This window comes from Armigeres subalbatus, chromosome 2 (genome assembly GCF_024139115.2).
Source record: "Armigeres subalbatus isolate Guangzhou_Male chromosome 2, GZ_Asu_2, whole genome shotgun sequence".
Lineage (NCBI taxonomy): Eukaryota > Metazoa > Arthropoda > Insecta > Diptera > Culicidae > Armigeres > Armigeres subalbatus.
In genome coordinates this window covers 319,210,236-319,229,545 of record NC_085140.1, presented here as the reverse complement: position 1 = coordinate 319,229,545, position 19,310 = coordinate 319,210,236, and the positions used below count along the sequence as shown (strand labels likewise).

At 38.9% G+C, this 19,310-nt stretch overlaps 1 protein-coding gene and 1 long non-coding RNA gene across 4 annotated transcripts in view; one reads left to right on the top strand and one right to left on the bottom strand.

Moving 5' to 3' along the window:
• Positions 1–4,715: 4,715 nt before the first annotated feature.
• The window catches only part of LOC134212660 (uncharacterized), a 328,376-nt gene continuing 313,781 nt past the window's right edge, over positions 4,716–19,310 (bottom strand). Inside the window, exons 1-5 of one of the 3 annotated variants that reach the window (XM_062690704.1) lie at positions 6,141–6,186; positions 5,980–6,081; positions 5,718–5,848; positions 5,420–5,649; positions 4,716–5,003 (exon numbers count right to left, since the gene is read on the bottom strand). In XM_062690704.1, coding sequence (XP_062546688.1) covers positions 4,838–5,003; positions 5,420–5,649; positions 5,718–5,848; positions 5,980–6,067 — 615 coding nt within the window. In that variant the 5' untranslated portion in view covers positions 6,068–6,081; positions 6,141–6,186 and the 3' untranslated portion in view covers positions 4,716–4,837. The other 2 variants (XM_062690705.1, XM_062690706.1) reach the window with 2 other exon arrangements.
• On the top strand, positions 15,004–19,026 carry LOC134216792 (uncharacterized). Its single transcript, XR_009980827.1, has 2 exons — positions 15,004–15,260; positions 18,865–19,026. It is a non-coding gene; the product is annotated as an uncharacterized LOC134216792 (long non-coding RNA).

Genomic DNA, 19,310 nt, shown 5'->3' with positions numbered 1-19,310 from the left:
TTACCCCCTTACATGCCTTTCTTACATACCTTTACTTACCTACAACATATGAATGAATGTTGTACATATGCACAAATCGAGTTTCAGATATAGTAATTAATTACCACTCCGTGTGGCTTATACCCGAAATATAGGCAATTAACTTTGAATGAATAGTATTTTCTTTATTTCAAAATAATGCATGTACCTACACAGAAAAAATTCCGTTGTAAAAACTACTATTTTGTAGACTACGCTCTGTTTTTAAAACTACCATGAAATTTCAGTAAATTTTACCATGGTTTCAGAGAAATTCACCACTGTTTCAGTTCATGTGACAACATTCCGCATGGACCACAGTTGATTTTTACTGCGCGCATGGTAAAATCAAACGGGTTTGTTTTCTGCTGAAAATCGTCGGTGCATATTCTTAAAATAACCCTCGGAATAGTAGTTTCGACTGCAATATTTTTTTGCGTGAGAAGTCTAATTATAATTTACATGCAATCTACTTTAAAAAAATGTTCTATGTTTGTTAAAATGTTATAAAATGCAATGAAAGCAACAACATTTGAGAGGTCAAAATAGCATTTTAGGGATATAGATTCCTTTATTTCCATCAATTCGCATTTATTTGCATCTATTCTAATGCGTTGCAAACATTTCTGGATTTTTTCTCAAGGAGCACCATTGAGGAAAATCAGTGTTTATCCATAATTATGGAGCGAATAACTTCAATATTCGCTCGATCGGATTCCTCGTCGAATGATACTATTAGAATATAGCAAAATGGATAATGCTTAATAGCGTTTCTCACATTTTTTGCACACACATATACATTAGACCTCTTCTTGTTTTCAAAAAGTATCAAAAACTCAACCAGTCAGCCCAGAATAACACTTCCTATACTAAAACAAGTCTCCTGTCAAATTTTCACCTAATTTCGATAAAAATTTCGAGGTGGCTCAAGTCAATTTAGTGTTTTTGGGCTACTTTTGATTTTGAAAAAAAAAATAGTGCTGTCCAAAGAGCAGCTCGAAGTAGCTCGAAGTTGTTCCCTGTCCTGCTCATGCCCTTTGATGCCACTAGACAATAATGGCTCTAAGGATCGCTTGATAACTTCTGCAGAGAAGGTCGCTGAAGGTCGTTACTTCGTCAGCTCACACAATCTTGGGCAGAACATCGTCAGTCCACACGAAGCAGCCGTCAACGAGCATGCTAACAACATCCATTTGAATCCCAACGACTTCTCGGAGGAGTTGGAGATCTCAGCTGGCAAATTGACGGCCTATATCAAATCATCGAAGAACATGAAGGCCCCAGGCTTCGACAGCATCCTGAATCTCGAGTTCAAACACATGAGTGCTCCGTTCTTTGAGCACCTTTCGCTGATCTTCAATCAATGTCTCCGGGTCAGCTACTTCCCATCGGCCTGGAAGTCAGCGAAAGTCATCCCCATCCGGAAGCCTGGGAAGAATCCTTCCTCTCCCAAAAGTTATCGTCCCATCAGCCTTCTCTCCGGATTATCCAAGCTATTCGAAAAAGCTATTCATCACAGGTTACTTGAGTCTGCCGAAAATCTCAACATCTTGCTCGAGGAACAGTTTGGTTTCCGACGGGGTCGGTCAACTGTACACCAACTGACTCGAGTTACCAACGTCCTCAGATGGAACAAGTTTGTCTCTAAAACATCTGCCATGGCCTTACTCTATGTCGAGAAGGCATTTGACAATGTATGGCATACTGGCCTGGTGTACAAACTACAACGCTACAATCTTCCCAGCTACCTGGTCCGACAATTACCTGTCGGCAAGGACATTCCGGGTCTCAAACAGCGGAGCGAGTTCCAATGCGCACAACATTGTTGCAGGCGTCCCCCAGGGCAGTATCCTCGGGCCCCTGCTTTTCACCTCCGACATGCCAGAGCCTCTAGAAGGCGGCATTCTGTCTGTTCGCAGATGACATCTCCGTCGTCTACAATGGTAGAGTGATCAGAGCGCTAGTGGCAAAACTCCCAGGCCTGGATGCCCTGACAGAATATCTCACCAGCTGGGAGATCTGTATCAACGCGGCGAAGACCCAGGTCATCATTTTCCCCCACTCTAAATCCCCTAAACATGTTCCGCCTGGGGACTGTAAAATCATCCTCAATGGCACGACTGTGGAATGGGCCAATGAGGTCGACTACCTTGGCTTGAACCTCGACAGCGAGCTTATTTCCAGGCAACAGGTTGACAAAACGGTGACAAAGTGTAACGTTTTGTTGAAACTACTGTCTACAAGCAAATCATCCACCCTGTGATCGAATACGGCATGCCGGTCTGGGAGAGCTGCGCTAAAACCCACCACCTCAAACTTCAACGGGTCCAAAACAAATTCCTGAGGATGATCCTCAACACCCCTCCCAGGACAAGAACATCCGAGGTCCACCGTCTGGCCGGGTATAAAACCTTAAATGAACTCTTTGGTGAGTGTAAAGGAAAGTTTAGGGTCCGTTGCTTGCATTCGGATCAGGCTCCAATTAGGGCGCTAGTTCCAATCTAGGTTATCAAATTTTTATTGTAAATATTAGTGTACATAGTAGTGAGGTTATCAAATTTTACAAACAAATCAATGCCTCCTAAAGGCTAAATTGCCAAACTAGAAAACTTTTTAAATTCATAAATTAGAATAAAACTGTGAAAACATAGAACTAAAGCTGAAGGGCCAACTGGCCAAACACTTACCATGTTAAATTTTAAGAAAATACCTGGAAAGAAACATGAACTTATTGAAAAAAAAAATTGCATATAATCATCAGACAAGCACCCTGAATCTTTCACAGGGAGTGAATATCGACAAACTATTGGCTCGATTCAAAATGACAGACTGCAACCCTGTAAAAAAAACTATGGAAAAGAAGCTGCAAGTTCCTCGGGATGCTAATATGCAACCGATGAACCTTACCGTGAGCTTCTAGGCACTATCATGTACATAATGCTTTGTACCAGACCAGACTTATGTTTCTCCGTTGGATTTTTGGGACGATATCAGCAAAAAATACCAACCACACAATGGCAGTGCTTGAAGCGTGTAGTACGTTACCTGAAGGGATCAAAATCAAAACAGCTGCAGTACACACGGGACGACTCTGCGGAACCATTGGTCGGATATGCTGACGCTGATTGAGCATCTCAAGAAAGAATAAATAATGTTTAGCGTGTTCAGATTCCTATCCCTAGTTCAGATAATTGACAGATAAGAACTGTCATAGTCCTGATAAATAAATCTAGGTATGGGCCTTCTCACGAGACGTTTAAAAACAGCTGATTTTATCGTCAATTGACAGTTCTTCTATGAAAGTGACAGCTTCGGACTTGCAGGCCTGTTCAGCGGTTGTAAACAAGTGCAGTCTCGGCAGTGTCACATGAAAAGGCCTATATAAGAAACACTTGTACATAAACATGAGAAGTTTGCTGTTGGGTAAAATAAATATAGATGCTCTCTTCTGTAGCAACTGTTGACCAGACCAGTGCGTTTTCCTTGAACTTTACAACGAGGAATCAACTGGCAGACTTATTCACAAAATCATTGGGTGCGGTACAATTTATTCAATAAGCTGTGTGAAGGAATAGGATTGACCGATTGAGAGGGGGTGTTGTCGTAGTAGGCAATCGTATATAGAGCCTCTAATTACCATTGAGCTGCAAAGCTTGCATAGCAACGCTAGACAATTTGTTAGGAAAAATTAATATTGTTCTTAGATCCAACTTGTACCCCAAACTGATCGGACGTCTCAATAAAACCTGTTACTGTTCTGTTGTTACCTCTGCTTGTTCAAACCTAAATCATTACAAGATATCCTTTTATCATCGAGTGCATCTTAGTAACAAGGAAGGAATGCTCATCTTACCCCGTAGTAGAGTAGAGTGGGGCAAGAGTACGCACTTAGGTGCAGGGTCCCCAGGTTTGATTCCACCGCGTGCAGCTAGCGTGTTCGTGGCATTCCACGAAGTCGCCGGTCCCTGTCTGGTTCTCTGTTTAGTATTGTTTTCGCTATTCTTTCTTCCGACATTCGCACTAAGTGACCAGCCCACTGAAGTCTGCCGTATTTTATACGATTCACAATATTTTCTTCTTTGTATACTTGATACAGCTCATAATTCATGCATCTGCGTCACACACCATTTTCTAGTTTCCCTCCAAGTATTGTGCGCAGTACTTTTCGCTCGAAAACCCCGAAAGCTCTCCGGTTCGCCTCTTTTAACGTCCATGCTTCATGTCCATAAAGGGTCAGAGTTTTGTATAGAGACTTAGGCTGTGAACCATTCGAGCAATTCGTTTAACATTTAGTTAAAATTTGACAGTTCGATGGTTATTTTCCCATCGTGGTTAAAATTTTACTCCGATGCCGACCCATTTGAGTTTTGACAAATTGATAGTTATTTGGAACTAAATGGATTTGGCGCCAATCTCGGTCCGGTCTAGGATGTTTTCGTGTGAGAAACATTCTCTCCTCCCTGGCATAGTGTATCCATTGTATTTACCATACAAGATACATACTCATGCAATGGCGGGCATAGAAAGCTTTCAATTAATAACTGAGGAAATGCTAGTAGAATACTAAGTTGAGAAGCATGCCAAGTTCCAGTTGGAACTTGGAGCCATAGAAGAAGAAGTCCAAAATATAGTAAGATGATCAACACAACATTGAGGAGGAATGTTTTACGGAGCATGAGTATAAGATTGAGTATAAATTTTCTTATGTTTGTATCAAAATATGTTATATTGAATTGAAATAACAAATGAATTTAATAAATTAATAGATAACGCTTGAACTACTCACCTTCCGTATGATAACAAGGAGTTCGAATACGATTTAGACTAATCGGTCAATCAAGTCCCACGTGTTTCCAGCTTGTTTGACTTGCTTTCGAGTGAAGATCATTTGACGTTGCTGACTCTCATCTTCACCTGCTGTTTGCCCTCGAGGCTCAGCGTGAATCTCGACTTCTACAACGTGTATAACGCGACAACTCGGTCCTCTAAAATGTTAATGAGTTGGTAGGAAAAACTAAATTAATGATTTCGTGTGTGTTACTTCTACGTGAAGTTAAACGATTTACAATGATATGGAAATGCTAATATCATCTTCCAAACTTGGACGTACATGTTCATGATAGCATTAGAGGCGAAAGTATAGAATTGATAGTTCCGTTAGGATACGGCAGGCATGAAGAATGTTTTTATAGAAGTCGATTTGAAAGCGAGCGGAGGGCAATATTTGTGATGGCACATATCTATAAAAACATTCTTCATGCCTGCCGTATCCTAACGGAACTATCAATTCTATACTTTCGCCTCTAATACTATCATGAACATGTACGTCCAAGTTTGGAAGATGATATTAGCATTTCCATATCATAGGAAAAACTACTTATTCAAATTATGACTTTCTTACGGGAATTCCAACGAATACAATCCATCGCTGTCGCTGTCGTCCGCACCGTTTGATTTTCTAGCATGAATTTCTGTCACGTCTCTGGCTGCGGGTGATGTCAAAGGCGAACATTCGGAAATGCCGACGATTTTTGATGGTGACCGAATCACTGGTGGTGTGGTTGGGTTCACGATGAAATTTACGGCGCCAGCCGGCTCATCCAGAGGGATAAAATCACGCAAAACTGCATCCTGAGGAAATTTTTAAGGAATTGATTAGTTCGTACAGATTATCTGTCCTAACGAATTTTGTCCTCTACCACATTCGTGAAGCTTCCATTAAATTCATTGATTCTCTGATGTAGCTCGTTATCCAGCATTGATTCTTGGAGAACGGCATAGAGATCCCGCATTTCCTTGAGCTTCATTCCGGGCAGAAAAATATTTTTTTCTTTAAAGAAACAAACGTTCACAAATTAATTCACCTAGTAGTGATACCACCTAATATTATTAGTCTGATTATGTTACAGGGCCCTGGTCTCAGCCTCGGGTTAGTCAAGTCCAGTATGTACTGTAACCTACCTTTTAGTATTTTTTGAAGTTCTGCTTGTTCGTTGTTTACAGATCGCCGCTTCATTTTGGTAGCTTTTCGTTGTCCTTTTTTCGGCATTATTCATGTATTGTCTGTAATTAACAAAGTGTAAACTAACCGGTTATCGTTCCTAATAAAAGTTACAAATTACAATGTGTAACATTTAATTTAACGGTAACTAAAGCCACGCAGTTACCTTGGGGTCGTTCAAAAATGATGTCACAGGTTTTAGGGGGGGAGGGGGTCTAAGATTTTGTGACAGTACATGTACTATAGGTATACAAAAAAGCGTGACAGAGGGGGGGAGGGAGTCTAGAAATCCTAAAAAGTAGTGGACGTCATATTTGAATCGCTTCCTTCCGTAGATACTTAGGCTTTGGTCCGATTCGTGAATCAAAATCGAATTAAACTTAAAAGTGACAGTTCAAAAATTTCCAAATAACCCTGCTTGCAGAGCAAGATTATTTTTGACAGATATTGAATCATTTTTGATAGATGTTTTGTTGGTCTTGCTGGGTAGCACCAGCCATTCTTATGAGCGGGGGATTTCATAATTTCCGAACTGTCACTTTTAAGTTTAATTCGATTTTAATTCACGAATCGGACCAAAGCCTTAAGAATTGTTGCAACTGCCGTTTTGTCTCATGTTTGACGCAATACAGCGCAACATCTTTGTTGCCATTTGTTGCGTTTATCTGCAACAACTCTGTTACAACCAGTTTACACTGAACCAAAAGATCCTTCCCATTATTCTTATTGAATTCTTGAAATGACTGAAAGTTTGTGAATCCAGTTTTCCGCGAGCGGTGTAAAGTCCACCTTATGTTGATCGTAGAAGGGAACCCCCTCACAAAGAACAAACAAAAATAGAGTTCCCTCTCTACACCACGGCAGGCTACTGACTGATACTTCTGCCAGCAGCTGCAGTTCTCTTTATTCAACAATAGGTAGGGTAAAAAGCCCAATAGTGGACCCCCAACCAATAGTGGACCCTCTAGACATTTTTTCATTATTACGGCACAATGGAAACATTTGGTATGAAATTCCATCGGAAGAACCTACCTTACAGTCCTATGATTTGATTACATGCATTGAAAATGCTATGGAAAGTAAAATTAGATGATTTTTTACAATTCTATAAAAAATAAACACGAGAGTGTCCATTATAGGAATATTTTGGGGGGTCCATAATTAGGAAGAAGAACGCACCGAAACGAAACATGAAAATCAAATGAAGTGTCAACTATAGGGAACCAATTGCTTATTATGGACCCCCAGGTGGTCTACTATAGGGAAAATTTAGTCCGACTTTACAATGTTAATTTCAAAGAATAACGTCGAGTATTTGAGCGTTTTATGTATGTATCGGAAAGAGGAGATGCAGAGCTTGATATTAGATATCACGCAAAATAATATTTTGAAAATTTCCACTCCTTATGCCAGGAAGAGCAAAATTTCGCTACTAGGGGGTCCACTATTGGGCATTTTACCCTATATACAATAATCCATAACAAACTTCCTTAATCTATACCAAAGAGCAACTACAACTAACCGGCGCCCGCTTCTTATCCATCTTCGATCTACAGCGAAGCGTCGCAAACTACCTAATATTCCAACAACTTACACCTCGGGAAAATTTTCTGCCGGATTTTGGTCCCCGTGCATTTCAAATGGGGCCAGGATTTTGTATTTCCGTGCCCAAATCCCGAAAACATCGCATATGCAAAAATGCATGGGGAAAAATTCCGCGAACCAAATTCCCGAGGTGTGAGGCTACTTTTGACGTAAACTACGTCTAAGGGGAAGACTCTGATACAGGGTGACAAATGAAAATTTCCAAATCCGAGACCGTCACGAAATCATGTAAGATTTTGAACGTTAATAGCGCATTCATCTTTCGATGGATTTTTGAGATTTATATATCAATCGACTCGGAAATTCTCCACCAATTTTCCAGTTATATTGAAACATTTGATTATCAACGTTAAAGTAGGGTATTGGACCATTTTGGCAGCACCTCTTTTTCCAGTTCGCAACGTGAGTCTCATTCGGCCGTCGTTCAGTGTAGTTGGTTTTTGGGCTCTTCTTTTTGTGCGGTGCTTCGCACCAGTTTGCCACAAAAAGTAGGGCCAGAGCAGTGACCGCAGTCGGCGATATACATACAACCGCATATTTGTGCAAAGATAGGATGATCGATTGTTAGCAACGGCAATGCAATGTCATAATGCGATAATCGCAATGCAAATGAACAAACATGTTCGATTCAAAGATAACTTAGGAAAATGGTAAGCCATTTTATGATAAACTGCAAATTGTGAATTATATGTTTATTATTAAATATGCGCCAAAATCAAAAGATTTCAATTTTAATTCAGGAAGTTTGAATGCACTTCAGATACTCTGTGGGTACAATCATGCGGGGCTTATTGTATACGGCTATAGCTTCGGAACGCATACTTTATTGAAACGGGCTATAGGTTACAATAGAACATAGAACTATTACTTTCTTGCTCCCGGATCTAAGATTCTTGCAATCATATTAATAATATGGTTGCACGAATATGTTATCCATAATGCCACTGCCAGATAGTGGGAGTTAGATTGTAATAAAATAGCACAAATACCCTATTCCCGTCCGCAGCGTTTACTACTCTGGCGCATCTCAACCGAATGGCTTGGTTTTTGGTACCGTTCTGACTCAAATCCCGAATATGACTCATATTCCGAACACTGACGTTTTAGCGCCCTAAAACTAAAACTGTCATTGGTTTTCCGCACTGATGATCAAGATAACAAACAAATTCAAACTCCTTTGGAGAAAATTACACGAATAAAGTTAAAATGGGCTTTTAAAAGCTAAAGTTCGGAATATGAGTCAAAACGGTACATGGTTAGTATTTGTTGATTTCTAGTTGGCGCAACCGGATTTTATCGACTCGCGCTTCTTTGTCGGACTCAACAATACGACTATCCCTTCTCTGCCAACTATTCCTGGTCACTCCAAATAACAGAAGGCTGAGATTCTGCCAAAGGTCCAAGGCTCGTATTCTTCCACCAGTGATGACTCGATGCTCTGACTACTATTGGACAGAGGTACCTGTTTGTCCGTAGCCAGAGCAGAGATTCTTCTGTCTGTCGTAAAATCGCTAAATCGTGGTACACGCACTCACCAGTATACACCCCCAGCAACAAACATATTGCACATCGATCACAGTAACTTATATATGCCCGAATTCTCTCACAATATGGTTACTTCAACAAGATTGGCTCAACGTGTGCTGCTTGGGATATCATAACCATGTAACGCTAGTGAGTTATTTTTATTTCAGAATAGTATTATTTAATAAACATACTCCACTATATCCACCTATACATTACTACAAATAAACTAGAATAGTTGGCGAAAATTTGGAATAAAACTGAATCCCTACTAATTTTACTCTAAGTCGAACGCAACAGTTGGAATTGCGAAAAGCATTATTACCACTTGGGGTTTTAAAGTTAAAATTTTAAGTTATCGTACCGTCGTCGGGGATACAACGGGTCAAATGGGGGTAGGAATGGGTCACTGTTTCAACTACATAGAATGCTTGTAGAATAGATTTAATGTATCTGAGAACAATCCAGCTTTCCATGCTCGCCATAATGGCGGATGCTATAAAAAGTTTGACATTAACTGCTTCCAGACACTGAACTGAAATCATCGTCTAAGCATGCATTGATGTTCTTCGTCGTCAACGACAACCCAAAATTTGTTATTTTTTCGTCAACAATCCACTCGAGTATCCAACTTCATAATTTTCTTATTTATCATATGATTACATTTAAATTTTTAATGCTTTATTTCAGAAATCTCATTTCAGTCATCGCAGTGTCAGTGTGAGGTGATTCTTGAAATTGATTTCGGATACCCTTGCTTGTCATCACCAATCCATAGGGCAGTTCTGTAGGGCCTTCAGCGGTTTGATTTGAGAAACTTGATAAGCAATCCGTCGTCGGAAACGTTAGATGCTGCATAAATGCAGTGACTAGAGTTGAAGTAGGGTTCATAAGTCGACTAGCCTTCGCTAGAAGGTTGTACTATATATGGTCAATACGAATGTCAACAATTTGTTTTTTAAATAAGCTTTAGGACTTATCCTCAACTCAGTTTACGTAAGGTGCCGATGGATGGCTGTATGAACATGAAGTAATAAACTGCCGCTAACCGCAAGTCAGACTTATCTGTATATGGACGCCATACAGCACACCCTTATTAACAATGCTGTAGTAGACCCAATTGCATACAAAGTATGGAGAAACAATAAATTCATGCCGATCGTGGTTTGTAACTATATATTTAATTTTGGTGTGGGTATTATATAAATTGTTATAAAAGTATCCATCGTTCATTGTAAATCTCAATGTTGATTATTGTACGAATAAGTTGAGTATATTTGCGGTGACATATGTAGTAACTCAGCTACAGGGCAGCTACGGAAGGCGAACGCAAGACGATAAAATAGCCAACACTCGAATAGAGACAGTAAGTGTTCTGCTGGAAAGTCTAGCGGTCGTATTCCGAGAAGTTTTTAGGCAAACCGGAATGGCGTGAAGTGGAATGTGTTTTTGCCAGAGAACCCATTTTGAATGTTTTCTGCCGTGAGGTCACAGAGCAAACCTTATCCTGCATAACGTCGTACTTGTCAGATTGTCCTAGCATCACTTCCTCGCTGACAAAAAATTCCTTCCTCCCATCAATACGGCGTGCTGTGGAAGGAGTTGTCGAAGCCCCGGGCCAGCTGCGGCGTTTCCTGCAGCAGAAATTAACCACTCGCGACGGCTGGTCTAAAGCCGACGGATAGCTCCAGCAAATTCCCAGAGATTCTATGCCGACAAAATCAAACCACTGAAGGTCGCCAGCTGTTCGAGAATGACCCGGGAGCTTCCGTTAACTTAATACCATCAGCTTGAGGCTTAGACACGACTCCTTCTGAGACGGAGCAGAACTTCCAGTGTCAAAGCAGCAAAGACCTTCTCCTTCAGATGTAATGTTGGTTCTCTACTCCAGAACGAATCCAGAAGATTTTTTTCCATGGCAAGGGTATCCGAAATTAATTTCACCTTACATTGCTTTGTCAGAAAACCTTTTCTATTTCTGAAATGAAGCATTAAAAATTAAAATGTAATCATGTAAAATGTGAAAAGTGTCAAGTTTGATACTCGATTAGATTGTTGACGAAAAAATAACAAATTTTGGGTTGTCGTTGGCGACGAAGAACATCAATGCATGCTTAGACGATGATTTCAGTTCAGTGTCTGGAAGCAGTTAGTGTCAAACTTTTTATAGTATCCGCCATTATGGCGAGCGTGGAAAGCTGGATAAAACTGAATTATGAGTGACCTTTTTGAACGATTTTGTTATCCGACCTCCAGACTGTCGGTGAGGGCTCGGACGTCACCCCTGACTACGGTATCCAACATTTTTTTATATTTTAAGTTATGGTAATTTTGTTCTAAACCAGTGACATAAGTAATCGAATGAATTATCTTAAAATATGACTACATTCCTCAATGCACCAGACTGTTCTACGTAGTTTACGTTGGGCGGTCGTGTCTTGTACATAACCCTTCAGATTTTTCAAAGTTATAGATCCTAAAATAAGGAGCGATCGAACAATTCTCGCTTAATTTTTCAAAAGGACCTAAGTAACATTTTTTTCATGAATTAATTTGAGTCAAAGAATCAAAAGCTTTCATGTTTTTCTGTTGATTGCGCTATTCAAAATAATTCATGAAAAAAATGTTACTTAGGTCCTTTTGAAAAGTTAAGCGAGAATTTATTTAGTTTCGACTTCATGTATCACAAACTTACATCTTCTAAATATTCCTCAATGATGTTCGAATCTTTAAGACCCCCACTTGATTTAAAGCAGACCCAAGTAACCATTAAGCCGTTAAAAATGACTTTAATTCGGTTCTATAGCCGTATTTAGAACATGGTTAACAGTGCTATTAAACCCTAAACTACGCTGTAGTGCTGCTCAAAAGCCACTTTTGGCGAATTATTTGGCTGATATACTGCTTGCCCCTACCTATTTTTCCACGCCTATGACAAAAATGTCAAAAATTTTAGACGAGTGGGAATGGAACGAAAATAAAAATGAAACGAAAAATATTTATTTACAATTTTAATTCGTTCTTTCTTTTTTCTTCCCATTGGAGACTTGATATTTTTTGTTAATTATATTTTATTTCCAGATTTGAACCGCTTGCTGTGTTTGGTGGGAGGATATGGTTTCGGTTGTTGAGTTTGCCATCTGATCTACCAAAGAATTGAGTAGATGTATGTCTGGGAAGGGTAAATAAACTGAAGGATTCTATTTGCCTCCACATCAAGGGCGAGGTAAAATAAAAACATGATGAATCTGTAACTAATTTACATGGAAATTTTATCGTATTTATAAAGCATTCTTTAAGAGATAAATAATAAATATCGCTCTAGACTAAATCTACAGCTTATTAATCATTCATAAGGCATATTCCTTGCATAAGTTGCTGCAGTTCTCTTTCCCTATACAAATGATAATAATCGTTATCATAATTATTACCATTATTACTGAATGGCATACATCACAGGTTTAAAAACAATCTCTGTTTCAAATGCGAGTAAAAGAGACAGATGATGAAATTCTATGCGTTGTTGTTATTGATTGCACTCAAACGTCATAGATTGTAGCTCTAAATTAGAAAAGATAGTTCCCTTATTCGGCTTGTATCAACAGGGCTGATCAGCATTGCATCGAAGCGTTATATACCGATAGACGGCTTCTTTTACTGCTTGAAGTTTAAACTGCCAATAAGCACTTGAAAATCAATTATATAGCTTATAGGCACTGGAAAGTTATTATATGGTTTATATAAGGCTTATTAAAGTGCTTAATGGTTACCTGGGGACAGCAGCCTTCTTGGCTGCCATTGCTGCCTTTTCTCTCAACTCAACTCAATGGCTGTTGAGTTCCTCGTCGAGCTATATCCAGAATTACGAGGTAGCGAGGACGTGTGTGGTCGGTCTCCTTCCCACTGAGGAGATGCTAGGTGATAGGTTTCGTTTCTCGATCGAACTTGCCAGACTCACAATGAGCTGCCCGGAATTTTTGTCCACTTGATCTAAAATTCGACAGATCTCCGAGCATCGTAAACTTTCTAGGTGCATTAGCACCAAAACTTTTCTTTCACTGACAGAGTGGAAAAAAATACAACCCAAAAATCGACTGCAAATTTTCCTAAAAGACTGCGAATATTTGGTGACAAGTGCTTGACTTAAAGAATGGTTGCTCAATTAATCAATAAAAATATATTATTGAAATATGCCGAAATGGTTTAAATTGAAAACGTCAATAGTATACTTCTGAATACTAGAGTCGTTTAACCATCGTTTATTGCTCAAAAGTTTAAGTTTTAATCTAAATTTGTTTAACTTTATTTCTGAGTGTACAATAGATGGTAGTATCATCATCATCATCATCATTATCCTTAAGGCTCAAATTACCGTCATCCAGACATTGACGAGAAAGACAGAACGTGCTCGTCCCACCCACAGTAATAAAACAACCCACCGAGGAGTAAAAGCAGTCTCCAGCTGGATGGGGGAAGTATTTTTGTTTCAAAACTACATCATCCAACACTCAGGAAAATCGATACAACCGCGTACTACTTATTAAATTGCTTTTAGAATTTTTGAGAAGAGATTTAAAAATTTCTCCGTATGGTTTCACGTGGAGATTTTTTCGATTATCATCTTTCTGCTTCTTCTTTTTCGTGCAACATCAAAGCGCCAATTGAAAATTGGCCGGATCGGACTATGGCTAATTTTTTTTTCATTTTTAAAGTGCGTATAAATTACTCACTTGAAAGAAACGAGAAAGGCACCATCACCGCTAGGTGGATTAATGTGGGTTTTAATTTGTACTTATGGATTTTCTTTTCTCGGGTTTTCAGATTAAAAACGGTCATATACACTAATAAAAATCCACACATTTTTATTGGCAAAAGTCTAAAGAAATTTACAAATAAATTTTATGTGTGCGTTCTATAGGAGATAGATAGCTATAGGAGAATCCACATAAAGTTTATTAGTTAATAACGGTTATGTGTGTTTCCACATATTTGCTATGCGAATTCACATAGCCGTTATGTGGGAAATGCTATATATTTCCCATCATGCTCCGCCGGTCCGGCGATCAGAGGATTGCGCTTGTTCGGTTCCAGAATTTACAATAGGATCTGAAAACAAGGAAAATAGTAATTTTCATTATTCTGGTGAAACATTATTGCACAAAAACTTGGCACTGATGATAATATTTACTTACAGCGACTGGAGCAGTTTCCGCAAAACAAATCCAGCACTTGAAATTGATAGCACAACCGATTTTGTCAAACACGGGCACTAGAAGTAAACCTGTAAACCTTTTTCACACATTAAAGGGTAATCGCTTTGTTTAATCAAATGAGGATAAAATACCCATTATAAGAAAATTTAAAATACCCATTATTGTGACAGTTTCATATATCATATAAAAGAGTGTATTTTTTCCTCATTAATGGGTAATGCGAGGTTTACAGTGTAGTCAAAATTTATGTGTGCCACAAATAATGGACATGATTGGATTTTTGTCAGTGTAAGCCATTTTACGAGACAGATTCGAACAGATTCGAACAGCTGATCGAAATTTTGAGTGGACGGCTCGGTCTTTGTTTTGGTAAATTTGCATGCAAACCATCATCAATTCGCCATCATCATCATCATTTCATTCCATTTTCGCAAATGTTCCTTGTAAAATGTAAATATTAGTGTTAGGTCTCCTGTCATTTGAGCTTTTTATAAAATAGCTTATTGGTCATATTACCGGGGGTCTACGGTAATCACTACTCATCCATTCTCTCCGTGTTAGTCAATGACGACGCAAAACTTATGTCGCATGTCTCAAACAATCATCGTCCGTCAGTCTTCGTGAGTCTTGTGACGTGTTTGCGTGTTTTGAGTATAGGAAAATAAAAATGAAAAATGTTCTGTAAATTTGGACTCCGGAGAAAATTGTTTTACTGTGATCTATTCGGTTATTTTTGCATAGAAATAATGCAACGTTTGTCGTGAGAATTCGAGTGTTTGAATCAAGTGATAGTGATTCTACGTGAAACCGGCATTTTTTATTAAAATTGTGCGTTATCCATTAGGTGACGTGCGTGCCGAAAAGTTCAACTCGGCAGCCCCAGACCGGAGTTATTTCAGGTTCGTAAACACCGCCTGTCCATAAATAAACTTAAAAATATTTGCTGTATTCAAAATTTCTCTTTAGGTATAATTTTTTGCCAAATATCAAACAATAACGAGATGGGCTAAACAAATCTTGGTCTTAGCCAGTCGACAAGAATATTAAAAATCGCGACATCGATTTGGAGAAAGGCTGACAATTTTATGTATCTTATTGATGAGCTTAACTATCAAATCTCGCGCTTAGTTTCATAGGGGAGTAACTGTATTGATCGATTTCTCTTAATCGATTTTATATTTTGTTAATAACTCAATTGTTTCAAAAGCTACAACCGTGATTATTGATTCTGGTGCAAGATACAATCATCCTTTATCACACCAAATCATAAAATCATCGACAAGCTACCGCAATTCAGTTCAATAATAAAAAGAAAACATCGACGAAGAGAAATCGATCAATACAGTTACGCCCTTATGAAACTAAACGCGAGAAATCGATCCGATCGAATGTCTATAACTGCGAAGAGTTTAAATTCTATGTAAGAAAATGAAGAAACGGCTGGTTCAATCGGTCTGATGACTAAGTACAACTAAGTACAAGATTATTAAACACATTTTGTGCTAGTCATACGATTTTCGAATGCATAAAGAGTAACTTATGTAAGAATCGCAGGGTATAGCTGCGGAAGCGTTCCATAGAAACTAAGCCTCGACCTCACCTAAGCATTGAATGTAAAAGGCCGTAATTATTCTCAATAATAAACTAAGCTACAAGTAAGAGTTTAACTCATTTAACAACTCATTCCAGAAGCTGGTTTTTCTGGAAGGTCAAGGTGTCATATGGTGAACTTTTAATGCAAAGTGTTTCTACAACTTCGTCCTACAGTATCTATATGGCTTAAAGTCTAATGTGCACAGTCTGAGATTGCTAGTATCACTTAACTAAATGTGTAACTAGTGTAACTTCAACTACGTACCTATGAAAAATTTAATCATCTAACTTTTCAACAACGTAGAAAAATACGGTTCCAAATGCTTAACATACAACTCATTACAAAATTCAGCTTCTATAATGAGTGATTGAAAAAAAAGGTCAAACACTGACTAAATTACTGAAACCATCTCTGGCTACAATACGGAAATATCTCAAGTTTAAAAAACGATTGAAGTACACAAGCAAAACTTAAACAAAAACTGAAATGGCGAGATGGATCATGATTGGTTCCAGCCGCCTGTCAACAGACACCACAAAGAAAAAAAACTAGGAAAATGATATTACTTCGATCTTTATTAAGTTGCGTTCCGATTAAATTAATTGATTGTAGATTAGACATCTACTGTAGAATCGTATAGGAAGAGTGCCGCCATGTGTCAAAATTGGAACAGTATCATCTATCATTTTCATCCAAATACGCGTTCCAAACGAGCAGGTGACCTGTCAAATGCGGCAAATGGCTTATAGGAATCTAATCTACTGATATTAATCGTCTTCTTAAAATCGCTAAGTAGCTAAACGTGGTGCTTGAACCGTTCTAGTTTATATGATCTGATCCTCATGACAAACGAAGGTTCAGCTGAACCATAGTTGATGATAAAGATGTTGATATTAAATTCCTGAGAAACAGTTCCAAACGGTCTGAAACGTTGTGCAAAATAAAATAACAGTATTCTTCTGCCAAGTTACCTGACCAATCTAATCTTCGATCAATCAGTCAATATGCATATTCCTCTATTGACCGCTCAAAACATTGGGTAATTAGCCTGGAATTTATCATGTTCACGCAATGTTTCGTTTCGATTGTACCACTTTTAAACATATCTCAAAACAATTTTGCACTAAGTGCCGCAATCATGTATTGCTTAATCCTTACGTGCTGTTCGGTTACGGTTACGTTTAGTAATTATCAGTTAGTACCTCCATCTTTAACTTATTACTTTCAATTAATTGCCAAACGCAAGTGAGGGGCCTTCCAAAAGTTTGCCGCCGAAACATTTCTCTTGACCGATTTAACGTTTGGTTGTTACGTTACCTAACCCTCGTTGGTTAATAACCATTTTTTATTAGGTCTGATTGATCAATCAAAGCGCCCACAGTGCGTTGGATGATGATTCGCTCCGAAAACCTGTGGTCTCTCGCAGGAGGGCTAAATCACGATAAGTCATAAGTGCACTTTGCGAAATAAAATAGAGAGCGAGAGCAGGCAGGAAATTGTTGATTTGTCATCATCACATTAATTGAACGTAGTATGCTTTTGTTCAACGGTAGTGGTGTCAGACTTCTCATTCATTTCCATCGCATACCCACAATGCATAGAACCCACATACATGTAGTTTGCATAGGAATTGAGCTTGCAGCATATAACAGCTTAGAAAGCTTGCAGCATAAAACAGTAAATTTGTTATTGTGCGGTTGATGGGGTCCATGCATTCTAAAGTGTTGATAAGGAAAATAAATGTATTTACCCCAGGGGGAGAAGGCGGAGCACTGAAGCCCTACCCCGACATGTGCGACATCTGGAATTGATTCTAAAATGTAAACAACAGTGTTAATTCTCTACCACCTTTTTGTTATGGCGAGGCAATTTTTATGCACACTTTTGTTTTCGATATTTAATCAAAATTAAACACTCAATCATGCAGCAATATAACGATGTGGTATGCTTGAGATACCTGCTTGAATATAGGGACTCGAAAAAGAATTGATTTGCAGTAACTAACCGAATATAAATATGTGCGTATTAACGATTGCGCACTAACACCGGTTCTCAGCTTCGATGCAGGGTACACGAGCTTTGTTCGCCAGTGACAGCCCAAGTAACATTTTAAGTTTTATAACGCTCTTGAAGACCACAATTTACTCTACAAGAGTGTTAGAAAACCAGCATAAAACCAAAATGTTACTAGGGAGGCGTATGAGGCCCTTGATTTACCCTCGATTGAAAGAAGTCTTTGAAACTCATTGGTCGATCGTTATCAAATTCAAAACTTTTTTTTTTATTAGCTTTATTAAGGAGACTTGCAGCCCCAGGCTGGCTCGCCTCCGGATGAAATTCAATACTGATCAACAAGGTTTTGCCCCTTGTCGACTGAAACCTGTTGCAAGAAAATCTGTTGAGGGTTATTCTATGAAAAACCTTATGTTTTTCTTAGTTTTTGTGCACACACATGTCACGGACAGACAGACAGACACTCAGTTCGTTGCACTGGATAGATTTCAAAGATTTTCAAAAACCGTGATTATTTTTCTGCAGAAAGTTGATGCGGATTACGAGGAGACACTCGCTTTTGTGACAAGGCTTGAAACTATTCGGATAGTTCTCGCCTGATGTTCAAAAACGTCGTACATATGTTCAAAAGAGTTTACTTTTTTTACTGTTCTAGTCAGGACCAGTAGTCTAAGATCACCCCAATGAAAATGTCAATGAGTAAAACAGGACAGCGTAAAACAATCTTCATTAAATTTTTTATGTGATTCAAATGACAATTGCAATACCTGGGTATGTAGGTAATATCATTATTCACATTTACATTCATCGATTTAAAAATGGATAAGTTCTACAATGATTATTTGCATTGCCTAACAACTTAGCTCAATTACATTAATTTTGCTTGTCTATTGCAGATCTCTTCAAAACCGCACATCCCGACATCGTTCCGTCGCGGCACCAAACTGTACCCTGTTGGGGTGGTGCTGGTAGTTGTGACCGGAATCGTGACCCATACAGCTGCACCGCTGGAAACGGTACGACCACCAGCAGCAAAGTGACAGCTCCTCTTGGGCGATCATCACCGTCGTCATCGGTGTGGACGGCGAACAAGAAGAGACCAAGACACACTCCAGCGGAGTAGGCATCAGACACAGTGCTAGAGCCAGTCGAGTAGTCAACCAGCCCATCAGGAGAGTAGTGAATGCAAGTGATGTTGTAAGCATTTTTTCCCTACATCGTGTCACACGGAGGTGGAAATTGTGCAAAAAGAAAATCGAAGGCAATTATTGCCAGGGAGGAAACCCGAGCAAAGCTTGAGAGCAAATCGATAACTTGTTTTGATGTTGTGAAATCGTCGATT